This window comes from Eumetopias jubatus, unplaced genomic scaffold (genome assembly GCF_037043125.1).
Source record: "Eumetopias jubatus isolate StellerSeaLion01/CBP00866 unplaced genomic scaffold, mEumJub1_p1.0 scaffold_4, whole genome shotgun sequence".
In the NCBI taxonomy this organism is placed as follows: Eukaryota; Metazoa; Chordata; class Mammalia; order Carnivora; family Otariidae; genus Eumetopias; species Eumetopias jubatus.
In genome coordinates this window covers 142,580,230-142,601,047 of record NW_028274810.1, presented here as the reverse complement: position 1 = coordinate 142,601,047, position 20,818 = coordinate 142,580,230, and the positions used below count along the sequence as shown (strand labels likewise).

At 40.6% G+C, this 20,818-nt stretch overlaps 1 protein-coding gene and 1 long non-coding RNA gene across 6 annotated transcripts in view; one reads left to right on the top strand and one right to left on the bottom strand.

The window, feature by feature from the left end:
* Positions 1-19,798, bottom strand: part of RRM2B (ribonucleotide reductase regulatory TP53 inducible subunit M2B) — a 36,969-nt gene extending 17,171 nt beyond the window's left edge. Inside the window, exons 1-6 of one of the 4 annotated variants that reach the window (XM_028110710.2) lie at positions 19,679-19,798; positions 19,078-19,153; positions 9,235-9,390; positions 3,807-3,923; positions 2,905-3,038; positions 2,186-2,280 (exon numbers count right to left, since the gene is read on the bottom strand). In XM_028110710.2, coding sequence (XP_027966511.1) covers positions 2,186-2,280; positions 2,905-3,038; positions 3,807-3,923; positions 9,235-9,390; positions 19,078-19,125 — 550 coding nt within the window. In that variant the 5' untranslated portion in view covers positions 19,126-19,153; positions 19,679-19,798. Of the gene's footprint in view, positions 1-2,185; positions 2,281-2,904; positions 3,039-3,806; positions 3,924-9,234; positions 9,391-10,989; positions 11,054-14,686; positions 14,826-19,077; positions 19,266-19,678 lie in introns of those variants that run through there. The other 3 variants (XM_028110682.2, XM_028110701.2, XM_028110714.2) reach the window with 3 other exon arrangements.
* Positions 19,577-20,818, top strand: part of LOC114214842 (uncharacterized) — a 123,531-nt gene continuing 122,289 nt past the window's right edge. For both annotated transcript variants that reach the window (XR_003610489.2, XR_003610492.2), the window contains exon 1: positions 19,577-19,761. This is a non-coding gene — a long non-coding RNA (uncharacterized LOC114214842). The remainder of the gene's footprint in view (positions 19,762-20,818) is intronic.

Sequence of the window (20,818 nt, the reverse complement as noted above, 5' to 3'; positions counted from 1 at the left end):
CACTGTATTAGCAATATTGATTCTTTCCATCTATGAGCATGGAATATCTTTCCATTTATTTGTGTCTTCAATTTCTTTCATTAATGTCTTAGAGTTTCCAGTATACAGGTCTTTCATCTCCTTGATTAAATTTACTCCTAGGAATTTTATTCTTGTTGATGCAATTGTAAATGGGATTGGTTAATTTCTCTTTCTGATAGTTCATCATTATTCTTATATAGAAACACAACAGGTTTCTGTATACTAATTTTGTATCCTGCAACTTCACTGAATAGTTTTTTTTATGGAGTCTTTAGGGTTTTCTATATATATCATGTCATCTGCAAATAGTGAGTTTTACTTCTTCCTTTCCAATTTGGATGCCTTTTTTTTTTTTTTTTTTTTTTTTTTTTGCCTAATAGCTCCAGCTAACTTCCAATACTATGTTGAATAAAAGTGGTGAGAGTGGGCATCCTTGTCTTGCTCCTGATCTTGAGGAAAGACGTTCAGCTTTTCATAATTGAGTATAATATTAGCTGTGAGTTTGTCATATATGGCCTTTATCATGTTGAGGTATATTTCCACTATACTTGCTTTTTTGAGAGTTTTTATCATAATTGGATACTGAATTTTGTCCAATGCTTTTTCTGCATCTGCAGCATGGGTTTCCCTTGAGAGCAAGCAATATGGAGAATTCACCTGGAGCCCCGCTGTTGTCCCATGGTGACCGCCACCCTCCTCTATTTTCTCTCTAGCTTTCTTTTGTAGTTACAAAATACATGCTAGCTGCAAGCCTATTGATCATTTTCCATCAGTACCTATCCATACTATTTTCAATGCATACTGAACACCTTTATATTTCTCTCCTTTTTTCCTTAAAGCCAGTGTTTCTCACACCACTTGTGAGAAAATCAGCTGGGTATAAAATGCAGATTCCTCGGTCCTACCTGGTCCTCCGAAATCACTCTCTGGTGAGGACCAGGATTCTGCAGGGGTTTTCTGCAACTCCCAGATAATTTTTATGCGTATTGAGAGCCATCACTTTTCTCATTCTTGAAATGAACTGAATGCAATGCAAACATATCTATTTCTTCCCTGATATATAACAGGCTTGCCCCATACCTTACTCTACATCACTGGTTCTCAACGTGTGCTCCAGTGGGTCCCTGCAAATCCACAGACTGAGGAGGTCTATGGGGTCAAAACTATTTTCATAATAATGCTAAGGCACTATTTATTTTTTTTTACTACATTTCTCACATGAGTGTACAGTGGTGATTTCCAGAGGCTACATGACATATCCACAATAATCTGAGAAGCCTGGTGAAACAGTCTTCCCTTTTCTAACTACACATCTGAATAAGACTGGATTTTCTTCATAACTATACAAGAAACTACAACAATATTCTGCAATAAATTGAATGTGGAAGCAGATACAATCCAGTTGTCTTCTATTAAGTCAGACATTTAAAAGCAAAATTTGGGGGGGGGGGATGTAGTGCTTTTTCATAAATAGTGTTATTTATAATAAAATATAATGGGTTTTTACTATACTTTTAAATGCATTAATAAATAATTTTTTAAGTTTGTTTTAATTTCTAATATGGAAATATCAATAACCCACACCAATAGGAGAGTCCTCAATAATTTTTGCGTACAAAGAAGTCCTGAGACCAAAAATTTTGAGACTTGCTTCCCCCATAATGAATAAAACCAGAAAGTAAAGACCACTAATTATGAAATAGATAAGTATGAGACAGGTACTTAGAGCTATTCAAATGAAGTATCTGAATATTTTAATTAAATTAAATATTTATTGAGCAACTACTATGTATAATTTTTCAGAAATTACATATTTGTTCTCTGAAAAAATGTGACTTTGACTTGCTTTAACTCCCTTAAATAAACATTCATGAAAGCAGAGACAAACTGTGATTGCTACAATATTCTTGTCAGATTCTAAGTGACTTTTATTTACCTATAATTATGTACTGACATCTTAACCTTTCAACTTTCAACTTATTAAACAAAATAGATAACAACTTTAGATTATTTTAGGAATAATGATTCTACTAAAGGTGGACGAGGAGACATTTGTACTCCCTTTCCATTCTGGCACTTTGATTAGTACCTGACAGTCACACCACATAAAAAGTGTTATGTCAACTGAGGCAAATTTGATCATTTTTAAATTAAAGCTATTTACCAAAAGTAGATTTTCTATCTTCTATCCATCGTAAGGCCCAGTCTGCTTTTTTCTTAACGTATGGCATTGTTTCAATTGCATTAAATAAAAATTCCCTGTAAAAACAAAAGAATGGCAAAGCTATTCACTTGTTTTTCTTAATCAGAATAAATTTTCATTAGTTTAATCATCAGTAATAATTGCAACCCTATGATATGCTATCAGATCTGCTGTTTTTCTGTATTTTTGCATGTCCAGAAAGTATAGAAATAAAACTAAAATTCAAATTAGTGATTTGGATCTAGTTTGATACAAAATTGACTAAAGTCAGTATTCAATTTCTAAACAGAATGTGCTAATAAACAGTTTTTATACTGGGCGCCTGGGTGGCTCAGATGGTTAAGCGTCTGCCTTCGGCTCAGGTCATGATCCCAGGGTCCTAGGATCGAGTCCCACATCGGGCTCCCTGCTCCTTGGGAGCCTGCTTCTCCCTCTGCCTCTCTCTCTCTCTCTCTCTCTGTCTCTCATGAATAAATAAATAAAATCTTTAAAAAAAAAAGTTTTTATACTATAATATCCAAAGATGAACTGGTTCTATACAAGCCTTTTTAACCCAACACATTATTAGACGATAGAAAACATTTGAATAATTTTCCCCTAACATTTGGTTTTGGAGTAAATTCTGCTCTTAACATAAGCAATAGCATAAACCTTTGTAAATAAAATCCCAGTGGTAATACCTTTTCTTGGGATCTCTGATGTAAGTGTCTATTAGCAAACTGTACATCTCTGAGTGAACATTCTCGATGAGGATTTGAAAGCCATAGAAACAGCGAGCCTCCGGAACCTGTACCTCCTGACTAAAGCGCTCCACCTACAAAAATAAGGGAAACATATCCAATTCTGTGGACTCTCATTAAACACTGCAAATCAGAACCTGGACACCAGAATTATCACTTAAAAATTACCTGTCATGCCACAAAGAGGTTACACAGAATTTATGGATTATTTTAAGCAGTATTATCTATCAATCCTCCACAATAAATTAGTTACATAATGTATTCTTAGGCAATTAAATGAATTGACCTAATAGGTGGGGATACTTCCTATAAAGCCAAGTAAATTTCAGAACGGCTATCAAAAATTCCTTTGCTTTGTAAAATTGACCTTAAGTCTTTATTTTCCCTACCAGCAGACAGATCGATTGAAGCCCCTTCTAATTCATGATGAAAGTTTGTATCTTTCTCTCTTTAACAAGAAAGTATGCCTCCTGGCCAACCATAATACAAGTTTAAAAATGGGGAGCCAGAATGCAGTGCTTTATTACAGAGCTCCAGAAGGGTTATTAAGGTGCAGGCATTCTATTAAGATTACTATCTATCTAAGGGTAAAAATCAAACTCATGTCTTTGCATTGTAAGTAATTTTGATTGGCACAATATGCTTGATTTCATGATATTTTGCCGGTCAAATGGGAGAAATGTATCCTTTTCTCTGACACTTCACCAGAAAAATATCTTTGAAAGTTAAGCTATATCTAGTTCATTTCCTAGAAGTCATTTTTCAGGCTTAGTCTAATCATCTTACTGCCATTATCATCATTTAGCTGCTGAAAGGGAACAGAAATACAACAAAAATCTTACCAAATTTTCATTCACAATTCCATCACTGGCTGCAAAAAAGGCTAATATGTGAGAGATAAAATACTTCTCATCCGATTTAAGCTTGTTCCAGTGAGGGAGATCCTTTGATAAGTCAACCTGAAATAAAAAGATTTTCAAAAATTTTAACTTGGTGTTTAATTCTTCTCAGTGTTTGGAAAACTAACTTCCATCTCAAAGTTAGGGATGGACAACTCATTAGCAGTAAAATGTGAAAGAGGAGAAAATGTTAACATAACTGCTACAGACTGAATGTTCATGTCCCGCCCCCACCCCCACCAAATTCATATATTCGAAACTAATGCCTAATGTGATGGTACTTGGAGGTAGATGGAGTCTTTGGAAGGTGATTAGATGAGGGTGGAGCCCTCATGAATGGGATTAGTACCCTTATAAAAGAGTCCTCAGAGAGCTTCTTCACCCCTTCTGCCATGTGAAAACACAGAAAGTAAACAGCTATCTCTGAACCAGGAACAGGGACCTCACCCAATACCAAATCTGCCAGAGACTTGATCTTGGAATTCCCAGCCTCTAGAACTGTGAGAAATAAAATTCTGTTGTTTATAAGCCATCCAGTCTAAGGTGTTATTGTAGCAACCTATAACTGACTAAGACTATACAAAGGAACACAATAAAATAAAAGCATTTTGAAGGACTCTATATTCTGGCTAACTGAGGCAGAATAAACTAATGACTTTCAGCAACCATGGCTTTAACACGACATATAATACTTACTGTAGTGTTAGATTAGCTACCTGTTAAGCAATAGTAGCTGCTACTTTACTGCCAGCTAATCTACTTTTATACCCAGAAAATAATATCAGGCATGTAACAAACTAGGTTTTATTTTTATTTTTTAAAGATTTTATTTATTTGACAGAGAGAGACACAGCAAGAGAGGGAACACAAGCAGAGAGAGTGGGAGAGGGAGAAGCAGGCCTCCCACGGAGCAGGGAGCACTATGTGGGGCTCGATCCCAGGACCCTGGGATCATGACCTGAGCTGAAGGCAGATGCTTAACGACTGAGCCACCCAGGTGCCCCAACAAACTAGGTTTTAAAGCACTTTACAGGTATGGCTTCCTCTGGGAATAGAAATTATTTTTGAGAATGGGGAGCCTATGGGTGGCTCAGTCAGTTGGGCATCTGACTTCAGCTCAGGTCATGATCCCAGGGTCCTGGGATGGAGCCCCCACGTGGGCTCCAAACTCAGTGGGGAGTCTATTCTCCCCCTTCCTTTACCCCTCCCCCTGCTTGTGCTCTCTCATATAAATACAATCTTTAAAAAAAAAAGAAATATTTTTAAAAATGTTTATTAGGGGGCGCCTGGGTGGCTCAGTCGTTAAGCGTCTGCCTTCAGCTCAGGCCATGATCCCGGGGTCCTGGGATCAAGCCCCGCGTCGGGCTCCCTGCTCCGCGGGAAGCCTGCTTCTCCCTCTCCCACTCCCCCTGCTTGTGTTCCCTCTCTTGCTGTGTCTCTGTCAAATAAATAAATAAAATCTTTAAAAAAATGTTTAGAACTAGTTTAGAACTAGTCCTTGGAATTAAAAGAGTAAGGCACTCTAGAGTTTGATGGAATCTACAATTTAAAATAGTATTTAAATGTACCTTATACATATTGTCTTAGGAAGATCTCTGAAGTATTTTTCACAATAACTTCATAAACATTTGAAATATATAGCTGTCCTTTGTCCTTTTATTTATTCTAACAAAGCCTTAATCTCTTTAACCATTCCAAAAAGGATTAATATTTATTTGTGTTCTTTTTTGAAATTCTTTTTCCTGTTATTCTTCCTCTTTATTCTTTAAATGTTTCCTGAGTACCTATTACATGCCAGACACTGTAATAAGTGTTGGAGAGGCACCTGGGTGGCTCAACCGGTTAAGTGTCCGACTCTTGATTTTGGCTCAGGTCATGATCTCAGGGTGGTGAGATCAAGCCCCACATTGGGCTCTCAGTGGGGAGTATGCTTGAGATTCTCCCTCTCCCTCTGTCACCCACCGATCCCCCACTCTCCCTCTCTCAAATAAATAAATAAATCTTTAAAAAAAATAAGTGTTGGAGATACAGTGGGGTTAGGGGGTATATGTATGTATCTTTTAAAACATGCAAGCTAAATATCAGGTCCTATTCCCTTAAGAGCTCAACTCAGGGTTAACTGAAGCACAGCTTCCTAGTTTTTATGTGTTATACTCCTGATATTAAATTTTGTATTATAATATGCTCACTCAAATATTAAACTTACCTCTTCGAACACTCAACTTCAAACAAAAAGTCTTATAAATTTCATTTATACTACATTGGTCATCTCCCATTCTTAAAACGTAAACCTTCCTTTCCAGTTTTACTTCCTTTGAACAAATCCTCAATTTCACTTCCTAAATATTGATTCCAAACTGCTGGTTATTAGAATTGTCTGGTAGCTTTAAAAGAAAAATCCAAAACCCTAGACTTTTTCTTCTGAATCAAGCTTTCTGATGACCAGCAAATTTAGGAATAAAGCTAAACCACAGATAAAACAATGGAGTCTAAAGCTGACATAATTTATTTAAAGGAAAAACATGTGGAACTATATGTGTTTGACTTTCTTTTAAAATGTATATTTAAATAAACAAAATATGTACCAGCCTGTGTATTTTAATTTTTTAATTAGTGTTTCTTAGTCATAATACAACATGTATTACATTTGCTAAAAGATGCAAGTAATTTTCAAATGAATTTTAAGAAACCCAGGTATCACAGTAGCTTTTTAACATGATGAATGAAAAAGCCACCTGTGTACTCCATTTGTTCTGTTAACTATATCTAAAAGACACATCCTAGAAAACCACAGTTAAGAACGGTCAGGTGTGCCAAGCAGTATGACCCAATTAGATAATACTGGGTTTTTATTTTGTTTGGGGGTTTTTTGCTCTGTATGTTAACTACAGTATAACAAAGATTTTTAACAATATAACACAGGTGGATAAATGGGTAAAATCAGTGTCATCAAAGCTTCAACAATTGATGCGTTCTAATTTCTAATGTAAATCTCCCTCATTCTGTATAAAATAGCTTACATTTATTTAGGGCTTACTAAGTGCCATGTGGCATTCTAAACATCTCATTTATCTCATCCATGACTCATCTCATTAATCCTTATGATAACCCAATGAACCAGGTACCCTTAGCTCAGTTTTCCAATGAGGATGCACAGAGAGGTTATAGCTAGTAAGTGGGAGAGTCAGAATATGTACCTAGGCGGGAATGCAAGCTGGTGCAGCCACTCTGGAAAACAGTATGGAGGTTCCTCCAAACATTGAAAATAGAGCCACCATACAATCCAGCAATTGCACTATTGGGTATTTACCCCAAAGATACAAATGTAGGGATCTGAAGGGTTACATGCACCCCAATGTTTATAGCAGCAATGTCCACAATAGCCAAACTGTGGAAAGAGCCAAGATGTCCATCGACAGATGAATGGATAAAGAAGATGTGGTGTATATATATACAATGGAATATTATGCAGCCATCAAAAGGAATGAAATCTTGCCACTTGCAACGACGTGGATAGAACTTGAGGGTATTATGCTGAGTGAAATAAGTCAATCAGAGAAAGACATGTATCATATGATCTCACCGATATGAGGAATTCTTAATCTCAGGAAACAAACTGAGGGTTGCTGGAGTGGTGGGGGTGGGAGGGATGGGGTGGCTGGGTGATAGACATTGGGGAAGGTACATGCTATGGTGAGCGCTGTGAATTGTGTAAGACTGATGAATCACAGACCTGTACCTCTGAAACAAATAATACATTATATGTCAAAAAAAAGAAGATAGCAGGAGGGGAAGAATGAAGGGGGGGAAATTGGAGGGGGAGACGAACCATGAGAGACTATGGACTCTGAGAAACAAACTGAGGGTTCTAAAGGGGAGGGGGGTGGGGGGATGGGTTAGCCTGGTGATGGGTATTAAAGAGGGCACGTTCTGCATGGAGCACTGGGTGTTATACGTAAACAATGAATCATGGAACGCTACATCAAAAACTAATGATGTAATGTATGGTGATTAACACAATAAAAAAAAAGGAAAAAAATTGAAAAAAAAAAAAAAAGAATATGTACCTAGGCAATCTGGCTCCAGAGCCTGCATTCTTAACAGTGCATGTTTATGTGTATAAAAACAATCTTCTGAAAAATAGACAGGTCCAAATATATCTATCTAAATAGATATATCCACTTATCTATTTAGATAGATAAATAAACACATACACACAGAACAACTATGCAATGCAGGTATCATCCATCACATTCAAAGAGGAAGACAATGACTATCTGTGGGTTCATGTAGACTACAGAGCAACCACTTACATGACCAACTGTCCTTGCCAAACCAGCAAGTATTTTCTAATCGACTCATTTGCTAGGAGGAAAATGCCACGCTAACACACAGCATCTAAAGCCGTGCCGACCGCTGGGGCAGCAGGGCCAGGTGTGATGTGACTGAGGGCGGGGCCGGCCTCGGAGGAGCTCTGAGGGCAGCCCTGCAGTGAGATGCACTGCCTGAGCCGTGAAATTCGCCACCAGCTCCTTCTGCACGAGCAGCTAAGTCTCTCAATGGAAAGCAGGATCCCTAAAGAGTTCACTCTCCTTTTTTGGCCATGCCGCAATTTTATTTATTCTGCTGGCCATAAGTAAAGACTAGTCTTATTTGGTCATAGCAAATCAAAAGTCTATCTAAAAATTGAAAATGTTCTAAAATATATTGGAAGTAAAAACCTGGCTGATGGAGAGGCCATTTTTGCAGCAGGAAACATGTTTACAGACAGCAGTCTAAACATAAAACATTGGAGAACACTGTCTTTAGTTTCAGTAGTTTCCAACATTGCCTTATACAACTGATCTTTTTTTTTTTAAAGATTTTATTTATTTGACAGAGAGAGACACATCAAGAGAGGGAACACAAGCAGGGGGAAGGAGAGAGGGAGAAGCAGGCTTCCCGCTGAGCAGGGAGCCCGATGTGGGACTCGATCCCTGGACCCTGGGATCATGACCTGAGCCGAAGGCAGACGCTTAACGACTGAGCCACCCAGGCGCCCTATACAACTGATCTGATTCAATGTATCTTACAATAGAAGTTGACATTTTTGGGGCACCTGGATGGCTCAGTTGGTTAAGCAACTGCCTTCGGCTCAGGTCATGATCCTGGAGTCCTGGGATCGAGTCCCACATCGGGCTGCCTGCTCAGCGGGGAGTCTGCTTCTCCCTCTGACCCTCTTCCCTCTCGTGCTATCTCTCATTCTCTCTCTCAAATAAATAAATAAAATCTTTAGGAAAAAAAAAGAAGTTGACATTTTTGGGGAATGTCCCATGACAGGTGTGACACTGCATTACGGAACGTGCCTGTTGGCAAAGGTGATGCCACTCACCTCCTCGGCTGTCCAGAAGGATGCCTGTGCCTGTTTATACATTTTCCAAATATCAGGGTATTGGATTGGAAAGATGACAAATCGGCGAGAACTCTTTCGTAGGAGTGGCTCTTCATCTGACTTCACTTCATTTTCGCTGGTATCCGAAGATAATCTCTTTGGGAAATAAAGTACAAACACCCATTTTGTGTAGACATTCCCTCTTTAGTCATATCTAAACACACACTAGGGGAGGTTAGAGAGACAGCACAGGTTGAGGAGCCCGTCTGCCTGTGTTGAATCCTTTACCGTTATCTGTTCCTAGTCAATAGTGTTTGGTTAGTTGTGTGACCATGGAAAGCTGCTTAACTTCGCTGAGCCTTGGTTTTTCCTTATCAGTAAAATAACACTCGCCTCGTAGGTTAATCTTGATGATTAAAAGGGCTTTCAAAAGAGCCTGTTGCATAATAAGCATGCAACAAATTTGTCATTATTGCTACTTTAAGAATAAGCGCAAAACTTGATCCATAAATGTCATGGTGTGCAAATTTCTAGGTTTGTGCACTAAATGTCCCTTCCCTGCCTTTCTCAGAGATAGGATGCTGGCATGAATAGGATACTATTATAAACTACTTTCTTATTTTAGTTTTAAAGATTTTTTAAATGTATTCATTTCAGAGAGAGAGCGCACATGCGAGAGCACAAGCAGGAGGGAAAGGTCAGAGGGAGAGGGAGAAGCAGAGTCCCCACTGAGCAGGGTGCCCGACCCCAGGACCCTGGGATCATGATCTAAGCTGAAGGCTGATGCTCAACCAATTGAGCCACCCAGGTGCCCCTACTTTTTTTCCCTACTTATTTTGATGTTTTCTTTTCTAAGCTGAACTATCATAATACTTACCTGAAAACTCCTTACCAACAATTTATCAACCTTCGTTCATCTGAACCTTCCCATATACCAATTTGTTATTACTATTTACTTGTTAACATTACTACAGATGGTCTCACTATGGGCTGGCTTAAAGTCTTGTGGATCAAGTGAGAAGCACATACCTGTATACCTACAACTTGGAAATGATGGCATTCCAACAAGGGACAGTGCCAGGTATATATATTTTTTATTTTTTTTAATTTTTTATTATGTTAATCACCATACATTACATCATTAGTTTTTGATGTAGTGATCCATGATTCATTGTTTGCGTATAACGCCCAGTGCTCCACGCAGAACGTGCCCTCTTTAATACCCATCACCAGGTTAACCCATCCTCCCACCCCCCCTCCCCTCTAGAACCCTCAGTTTGTTTTTCAGAGTCCATCATCTCTCATGGTTCATCTCCCCCTCCAATTTCCCCCCTTCATTCTTCCCCTCCTGCTATCTTTTTTTTTCTTAACATATATTGCATTATTTGTTTCAGAGGTACAGATCTGTGATTCAACAGTCTTGCACAATTCACAGCGTATATTTTAATAGTCAGCAAAAGCATCAGAAGAGTTGTACTTTGCATGAGAATATATACAAAGTATATACAGTTAAGCTAAGCTTATAATGTATACATTAAGATTACTGGGATACATTTAAATTCTGGACTCCTAACTCAAACTGTCTCTTCTCTCTCCAGTGCCCCGCCCATCATGTTCCTTCATCCTTATCATTGCTGCCACCAACCACATCTCTCTAAAGCAAGTGTACTAAGGCAAGGCAAGATGAGAAAAAGACTAAAAATCAAAGCATGAGGCTATGCAAATACAGGTAGTGCTTGCACACTGCACACATACCGGCATTGTAGTAGAGACTGTCTTATTTGAAGGTGTAGACCTCCCCAGATAAAGCACTTGAGCCCTGGAGAGTAGAAACCACTTTTTATTTATTATGGAGCTCCCAGAGTACTGTGTCAAGCATAACACCAATAAATGTTAGCTAAGTAAGTGAATGGGCCGCTAATTTCTCTTTATCTTATGATTGGGTTACTGGACACCTTTTGAATTTAATTTAACAATAAGGCCACAATACATCAGTGAGATGACCTGATAACCTCTCAAATCAAGCCTTTTCTGAGCGCTCCCACATCTCTCTTTCCCCCATCACCCTAAAGGCCTGGATTAGGTCCCTAACATAGCACATAGCTCACTGCAATTAATTCCTTGTTATTCGTCTATAGTCCCCTCTAGACTATGCTCCTTGAGAGTAAAAACTAACTTTACTTTTGTGGAATCCCTAGAACCCAGCATAGTACCAGGCATTTAGTTGATGTTCATTCCCCAAATATTCAAACAAATTTTTAAAATGGAGGCTGTCAAGTTTTTTGTTTGTGTTGCCTTTATATATTTTGTCCCTGGGGTACAGATATGGATTCAGAGCTGGAATTCCTTACCTTCGCAGTATTTGCTACGTGAACCTTCATAAGCAGTAACTCTTTGGTACCAAGCACCCTGGCCCTGAGGGAGTTTTTAAGTGTTGATTAAATAATTGAGCAAAGTCAGGATCTATGAAAACTGCTGAAGACTAGCACCTTTCAATTAGAATGAAAGTCACTTTTGTACCTATATTCTTCCTGTTCCATTCTGATAACGTGCATTATTAAGAAAAGAAGCTGGATTAGAAGAGCATTAAGAAAGAGTCTGCAACATGAAGAAAGGAGGGCTTAACCAACATAAACCTCTGAATTGAGTCAAAGATGATACATTGCTTATTTTCATGATGTTTAAAAAAGTCCACACACATTTTAATACAATGTCAGGAGGGTCATACATCCCAAAGCTCTAGGATCTCTAGAATATCCTCTATGGACCTGGGCTAAGAACCCATATTTTAGAAGAGAAAACAATGTGAAAAAAGGCATGATGGTATGTGACTTTTTAAAATTTTTTATTTATTTGATTGGACTTTCAAGTCTCAAGTCTTTCGGACATAAACACGACATAATGTACCACTTACACGTTCTAGTTTCTAGTTTTAACATACTTAAGGTAGAACAGTCTGAGTGCAGAGTCCTTATCTCTTGTAGGATTCCCTCCCAATCTTATTATACTTGTCTTGCTTACACCTAATTATACAGAATTTTTTTTTAGAATTTATTTATTTATTTGAGAGAGAACACGAGCAGAGGGAGGGGCAGAGGGAGCAGGCTCCCCGCTGAGCAGGGAGCCCTATGTGGGGCTCAGTCCCAGGACCCCAAGATCATGACCTGAGCTGAAGGCAGATGCTTAACTGACTGAGCCACCCAGGTGCCCCGGAATTTTTTAACAACTCATCTAACTGAGTTTTCCAAAGCTTTCAATTTAAGTTTTTATAGAAACAGGGGCGCCTGGGTGGCTCAGTCAGTTAAGCGTCTGCCTTCGGCTCAGGTCATGATCCCAGCTCCCTGCTCAGCGGGGAGTCTGCTTCTCCTTCTCTCTCTGCCCCCATCCCCACTCATGTGCTCTCTCTCTCAAATAAATAAAATCTTTTTAAAAATATTTAATTAACATATAATGTATGATTTGTTTCAGGGGTACAGGTCTGTGATTCATCAGTCTTACACAATTCACAGCACTCACCATAGCACATACCCTCCCCAATGTCCATCACCCAGCCACCCCATCCCTCCCACCCCCCACCACTCCAGCAACCCTCAGTTTGTTTCCTGAGGTTAAGAGTCTCTTATGGTTTGTCTCCCTTTCCGGTTTCATCTTGTTTCATTCCCCACCCCCTTTCCCTGTGATCCTCTGTCTTGTTTCTCAAATTCCTCATATCAGTGAGATCATATGATACTTGTCTTTCTCTGATTGACTTATTTCACTTAGCATAATACCCTCTAGTTCCATCCATGTCGTTGCAAATGGCAAGATTTTGTGTTTTTTGATGGCTGCATAATATTCCATTGTATATATATACCACATCTTCTTTATCTATTCATCTGTTGATGGACATATTGGTTCTTTCCATAGTTGGCTATTGTGGACATTGCTGCTATAAACATTGGGGTGCGTGTACCCCTTCAGATCCCTACATTTGTATCTTTGTGGTAAATACCCAGTACTGCAATTGCTGGATCGGATGGTAGCTCTAATTTCAACTTTTTGAGGAACCTCCATACTGTTTTCCAGAGTGGCTGCACCAGCTTGCATTCCCACCAACAGTGTAGGAGGGTTCCCCTTTCTCCGCATCCTCGCCAACATCTGTCATTTCCTGACTTGTTAATTTTAGCCATTCTGACTGGTGTGAGGTGGTATCTCATTGGGGTTTTGATTTGGATTTCCCTGATGCCGAGTGATGTTGAGCACTTTTTCATGTGTCTGTTGGCCATCAAATAAATAAAATCTTAAAATTTTTATAGAAATGACTTTCTTCTCATTCTCATATATTGGTTTACACAATTAAATTACAATAATTACAATAGAAATACAATAGGTATAAATAAGATTAGAAATAAGACAACTGATTTGGTAAGGGATAACTCAATCAGTGGGAACAGAAATATGTGGGTACATCAGAGAAGAACCTACTACCCATGCATTCTAAAGCCAATGGGTATCTACATATTTTACAGGGTAGGATAAATCCACAGACCTGGCTAGTAGTAAATTGATTAAGAAAACTTCTGACGAATATACAAAGAAATTGTTTCCTAAGTTTGATATAAATCTTCACTAATCATCCATACCCCAATTCAAAATGATGGTTTCATCAAAACAGCCTCTCTATTCCATTAATTGATTTTATAAGGAATGTTATATTAAGTAAAATTATACTAATAAAACAAAGGTGGGTTTTATCAATTAGTGTTACACTTATAAGTTGGTTTGAAAAATAGGTTCATGTGTTAAAACCATGGGAGGAGGGCCTTCAGTGTAAATATATATGAATTTTGCCACAGCTATTTTCCTGTAGCCATTCCAATACAACTGTTTTGACACTTTTTTACCTCAATGTCATCATTCTGATGAAATGAAACAAGCAAAGATTTTTAACTTTTAGCTTTTAAAATATATACTCCATCTCTAAGCTTTATCTGAGGTTAAGGTGGATATGTATTTTTTTTTTGTATTTTGCGTATTAAATAGATATTAAGATGGTGATATTTAAAAAAATTTCAGAAGTCAAAGTGGTCTGTTTTGATATATAACACTTTAGCATCTGGCCTCTATCACATGGACTACTGGGAGATTTTGAAAGTTTTAAATTAGGGAAGAAATATAACCAGATCTGTTTTAAGATCCCTTTTCCAGGAGCACCTGGGTGGCTCAGTTGGTTGAGCATCAGACTCTTGGTTTCAGCTCAGGTCAGTGATCTCATGGGTTGTGGGATGGAGCCCCACATGGGGCTTCACACTCAGTGGGGAGTCTGCTTGAAGATTCTTTCCCTTTGCCTACTCCCCCCAAATAAATAAATATATCTTTTTAAAAATCACTTATCCAGAAATATGGTCAGATTAGAAGAGAGATTACAGGTGGAGAGAACAATTAAAAAATCATTACCCTACCCAAATCTCACCTGAACTAGGGTACCAGCAGTAGAAACACAAAAGAAGACTGCTTTAAGAGATTCAGAAGTGGAATTAATCATTCTTGTTAAAAACTTGTATTTTGGAGAACAGGATAAGAGTTGAAGATGCCCTTGAGGTGTCCAGCAACTGGATGATCATATCAAGAAATAAGAGACACAGATAAAGTGCTCAGCATCGGGAGAATAACTGGATAAATCAGACAAATCTCTTGCTTCTCACATTAGATGTTTAACAAAAGCTTAATCTGAATGAACTCCCCCACCAACCCAAGCCACAATAGTTAGAAAAACACAAAAGTCTTTAAAAAGTCAACTTGGTCAATAAAAAACGTAATCTGTTCAGATATCCAGTAAGTAGCTAAAAATATAACACTAAGGCAGAGAAGTGGTGGCGATCCGTCCCGTTAGTAGTCACCAAAGGGGTTATCCAGGGAGAAAATATAGAAAAGCAGCACAGCTGAGGATGCAGCCGACAAAATGCTGACATTGGAAGGGCAGATGGAAGAAGAGGAGCCAGCTGGGATTAAAAGTGGCTGAAATAGGGGCACCTGGGTGGTTCAGTTGGTTAAGTGTCTGACTTTGGCTCAGGCCCCGATCCCAGGGTCCTGGGATTGAGCCCCGTATTGGGCTCCTAACTCAATGGGGAGCCTGCTTCTCCCTCTCCTTCTGCCGCTCCTCCTACTTGTGACTTGTGCTCTCTCTAAAATAAATAAAGTCTTTAAAAAAAAATAAGAGTGGCTGAAATGGATGTAGGACAATCAAAAGTAAAGGCAGAAGTGATCTGATTTGGCTAAAGCCATCTGTCAACAGATGAAACACAGGAAGAATTCTGTAAAGGATCCACACTCTGGATATCAATCAGGGTAAGAGGTTAGGAATTAATTCTGTGGGCCAAAGATTTTTAAACATCTGGGGGATTGAGAGGCTCATACTCCAACTCTCACCATTTGCCCTCAACCCCGAGGTACTGGCATTCACTGTAGGGCAATTTGAAAATCATTCCTGTGGATAGTCATGGAGAGTTTCTGAATATGAAGTAATAGGAATAGGGGTGGCGTCAGGAGGATTCATTGCATAACTATACAGCATGAATTGGAAAAAGAAAAAAGCCTAGATTTTGGTAGCAACCATGGTATTGATCTCAAAGGTACAAATGGCAGCCTGAATTTTCTTAGTTTTTTTGAAGTTTTTATTTAAAATTCTAGTGAGTTAACATATAGTTTAATATTGGTTTCAGAAGTAGAACTTAGTGATTCATCACTTACCTACAGCACCCAGTGTTCATCACAAGTACCCTCCTTAATACCCATTATCCATTTAGCCCATCCCCTGCCCACCTCCCCTCCATCAACCCTCAGTTTGTTCTGTATAGTTGAGTCTCTTATGCTTTTCCTCCCCCTCTTATTTCCCCCTTCCCCTATGTTGTTTTATTTCTTAAATTCCACATATGAGTGAAATCATACGGTATTTGTCTTTCTCTGACTTATTTTACTTAGCATAATACACTCTAGCTCCATTCATGTCATTGCAAATGGCAAGATTTCATTCTTTTGGATGGCTAATATTCCCCTCTATATGTGTGTATATAGTGTGTGTATACACACACTATGTATAAATACATACCTACACACACACACACACCACATCTTCTTTATCCATTCATTAGTTGATGGACATTTGGGCTCTTTCCATAATTTGGCTATGATTGATAATGCTGCTATAAATATCAGGGTGCATGTGTCCCTTCGAATCAGTATTTTTGTATCCCTTGGGTAAATAACAAGTAGTGCAATTGCTGGGTCATTGGGTAGTTCTATTTTTAACTTTTTTGAGGAACCTCCATACTGTTTTCCAGAGTGCCTGCACCAGTTTGCATCTCACCAATAGTGTAAGACGGTTCCCCTTTCTCCACATCCTCTCCAACATCTGTTGTTTCCTGTGTTGTTGATTTTAGCCATTCTGACAGGTGTGAGGTGATATCTCATTGTAGTTTTGATTTGTATTTCCCTGATGAGTGATGCTGAGCACCTTTTCATGTGTTTGTTGGCCATCTGCATGTCTTCTTTAGAAAAATGTCAGGGCAGCCTGAATTAAGATGTGGTGGTTAGCATGAAAAAGCTGCTTCAAGAGGGCTTTGCCAGCCTACAGAACTGGGTATTTTTGGTGGGAACTGAGACCATCTCAAGAGTTTTTAGGGAGGAGTGACATAAAGGCACTGGTTTAGTGAAGGATTAATTTAGGAATGGTAAAAAAGGATTAAACAGAGGGTAAGACTGGAGGTAGAGAGACAAGTTGTTGTAGCTGCACAGGTGTAAAGTGATGAGACTCTGAAAAAAAGTTCAGAACACACAAGCATTCTTTGCCAACATTCCACTGTGTCTTCCAGAATGGTGCCTCTAGTTCTGCCTGCCTTAGTTTCTGGTCGCCTCATCCCAAGATGATATGCCCGGGCAGATCCCCCAGCTAGCACTCACCATTCCCTGGTTAGCTAGGCTGGCATGCTACAGCCTGGACGTCCCTCTCAATCTAGCCCCAATTCCACCACTTTCATTTGTTTGCCTTGGCCTCTTGGGTGAAGAAGACTATTTGGATGCTGCTACAGTCATACACTATTTGTATTTGCCCAGGTGTCACTTTCATTTTCATTTTTCCATTCCCACCAAATATGATAAAACAGAATACTGGTCCACAAGCAAGAACTTGATTTTAAGCCCAGCTCTGCTATTGAATCATGTGGTCCTGGGCATGTCATTTTATCTTTTCTGGCCTAAAATTTCTAACCTTGAAAATAGGGACTGTGAATTAGATTAATGATAGTTAACTTGAAGAAACTGATGAAAGCTAAGGACCCCTTTCTCAGGAGATTCACATATGCACATACAAAATCTATAAACTTCAGGAGATTCATGAACACCCTTCGAGCCCATCTATGAACGCTTCCAGGCAGTGTTTCTTAAAATATGTGAATCAGAATCACCTGAAGTCTTTGCTAAAAATGCAGTCCCAGACCCTCCCAAGAGATTTTGACTTACTGTGTCTGGAATGTAGGCCCAGTAATTTACATTTTTTTACAGCTCCAGGTGATTCTAATGCAGGTGGCCCATGCTGCACCATCATATCTAGATAAAGTGCTTGAAGCATCCTTGCAACTCAAGTTAAAAACTTTTGGACCAGATGCTCACTAGAATTCATTCTACAGCTAAAGTAAAATTCTGCCTCTGTCTTTGTGGGCCTATGTCATTGAGAAGGGGATAATAAAAGTTAACTTCTAGGTCTTAAGTCTGAATGGTTGTAGCACAAAAAGAAAAATCCAAATTGTCCTTTTTGAGTGAGGAAATTGGTCCTCAATGTATTTGTTTCCAAAAGGGGAGAAAAAGTTTGAGGGATATTTACGACTTGTTAATTAGTTACTAAATGTTTACAAAATCAAAATCAAATAATATAAAACCCCAAATCTGGACTCTACAACTTTCTAAAGAAATGTAGCGCTAAGTATGAGTCTCTGTAAGCTGAAACTGTTAAAACAAAGATACTCACACACAGCCAACAGATTCAAGATAAATACAAAAAGTATTTCTCTTGTACACAAATGATTCAGAAGTATTTGTGAAATAACGGTATGAAAATTATAGAGCAACAATTTGAACTACCCTACAACAGTCTCATAATTTGAGTTGCTGTTATTAGGTACTTCTATTATAGAAGCGGAAGATAAACATGTTAACTTGGGTTTTAGGAGGCAGCCACAACTTCCGTGGCACTTTGCATAAAGGCTTTGACTTAATCCTCTTTGAGAAAAGTATCCCTTCCACTGTATAAATGAAGAAAGTGACACCCCAGAGTCACAGCTAGATAAGTGGCCCAGTCTGAGCAAATCTGGCCTCCTAACCTGATGTTTTTCATTGTTGTGAGGACTTCCCGTCCCCATCCACCTGTGTCAATTTCCACACACGGTCTCCAACTCCTTTTAACCATCTCAGAGATGGGATGCATTTCTCCAGTAAACCCACCTGTCAGGAGCCAGGGCTCCAAACGCGCAAAGACGGGAGGAGAGTATGGGGCGGACTATGCGGGGGGGGGGGTTGCTTCTCCGCTCGGCCCGAAACCTCAGAGCGTCGCCCTCGGCTGGCCCCGGAGCAGAGCAACGGAGCAGAAACGCGGCTCCCTCGTCAACCTTCCCCAGGGACGGCCTCCCGGGCACCTACAACCACGAAACCAGGCTGCGGCGAGGGCTCGCGGTTGGGCCTGCATTGGGTTGCCGACCACAACGGGTAAAATTTCCTACAGCAGTCCTGCAACTCCCAGGTCCCGGCTGCAACGTGCAGCCTAAAGGCCAGGCGTGACTATGGGGCGGGACAGGGAACGGCAGCAATATTTACCTCATCCAGCTCGGGCCTGGCCGCTTCTGGCCTTTCCGGGTCACCCATCGCGCAGACTCCGCCAGAGCTACGGGAACTGAAGGAACCGAAAGCCTCAGGCCACCTCCAACTATGCTAGGACCCAGGTGCCCCACGAGTCCACTGAGTCCGCCCCGCCTCCAGCTGCACAGACCCCTCCTACTCCTGCCGGCCCGGCTTTCTCGCCAGCGGATTGAGCAACTCCCCCTGCGCCGGCCTGGCCCCGCCTCCCCCGCCTCAGGGACCCGCCTACTCCGGCCGGCCCCGCCTCTCGCCTGCGGCCTGAGGACGTCTCTCGGCCTCCGCCAACCCGCACCCTCCGTCGTGCGGACCCCGCCTCCCGCCTGCCCAGTGAGGGACTCCCCGCGCCTTCCGGCCCCGCCTCCCCGGTCTCAGGACCCCGCCCACCCCGGGAGGCCCCGCCCCACCCCGCTACCGCTACCCGGACCCCGACCCCGCCTCCCGCCGGCCCCCAGAAGAACTCGCCCGGAACCCGCGGGCCTCGCCTCCCCGCTTGCTGCGTGAGAGATTCGACCTGCGGCTTTCGGCCCCGCCCGCTTGGCTGGCTCCGGGCTCTACTCACTGGTCCGGGGGTCTCCGGCCACGCCTGGTCACCTCTCCGAGTCGAGATTCCCCAGCCAGCTCTCGCCGTGCCTCAGGAACACGGTATGTCGCGCTCACTCGGCCTGACCTGAGACACTGCCCCGGGGGGAGGAGACACTGGAGGAGATGAGGAGAAAGCGCTCTTCGCGTGTGAAGTGGTGGTGGGAAAAGCCACACGATTGGTGAAAAAAGAAAACCGCACTGTTAAAAAATTAATGAGGAGAAAAGGCTGCCTTGTTTTGTATTTCGGTACCCGACAAGAAGTGGTTGAGGGCAAAGTGTGGGTGTGAATGGGGTAGGTGGGGCTCCCAGAGTGAGGAGGAGAGGCAGAAAGGACTAAATTCAGGAAGATGTTGTGGAAGCTCTGTGAAATTGTTTCGACAAACTAGGTTTTTGGAAGTAGTTACTGAGCGCCTGTGGGAGCGAGGCGTTTCATCTTCAGGACACCTGTGTGAGGATAAATCACTAGGATTAACTAGGGAGCAGCAGAGAGATTCCCCCCGTGTCATGGCAGGAGGCGGTGCCGAGAGTCACAATAATGTGATTGAATGACTGCTACCCATCTCTCGGGGTGGGGGGACTGATCTGAAGATAACGACAACAGAAAGAAAAAAAAAAGTTTAGCAAATAAAAATGAGGTGAAAGAGATTCAGTAGCTTGAAGCTGAAAAAGCTGAAATATTGGGAGAGCCTTGTTAGGCCTCGAATAACATGCACCTGTTCTGTGGCTAGCCGTGTGAGGTATGGTAAAATAGGATCGAAAATTAAGCTTTGAAAATGCCCAACAGCTCTTTCTAAAACCTGCCCTCGAATGGGGGATGAGAGTTATCTTTCTTAAGGCAACTACTAGGGGTCAAGTGCTGAGGGAAATGTTTTACATATATTGACTTTAAGTAATGGCTAAATTCTGTGAGGAAACTGAGTCTTAAAGAAGTTAGATAATTTATTGGCCACATGGCAAATAAACTAAGAGCAAGGATTACGTCATTTAAAGTTATGAAACAATATGTCTACTATATGTCAGGCATCATATTTGCTATTGAAGAAACAAAAATGAATGAATTTAGTGAAAAAGAACATGGATCCTGGAGCCATATCATCATGGGCATGAATTCCAGCTC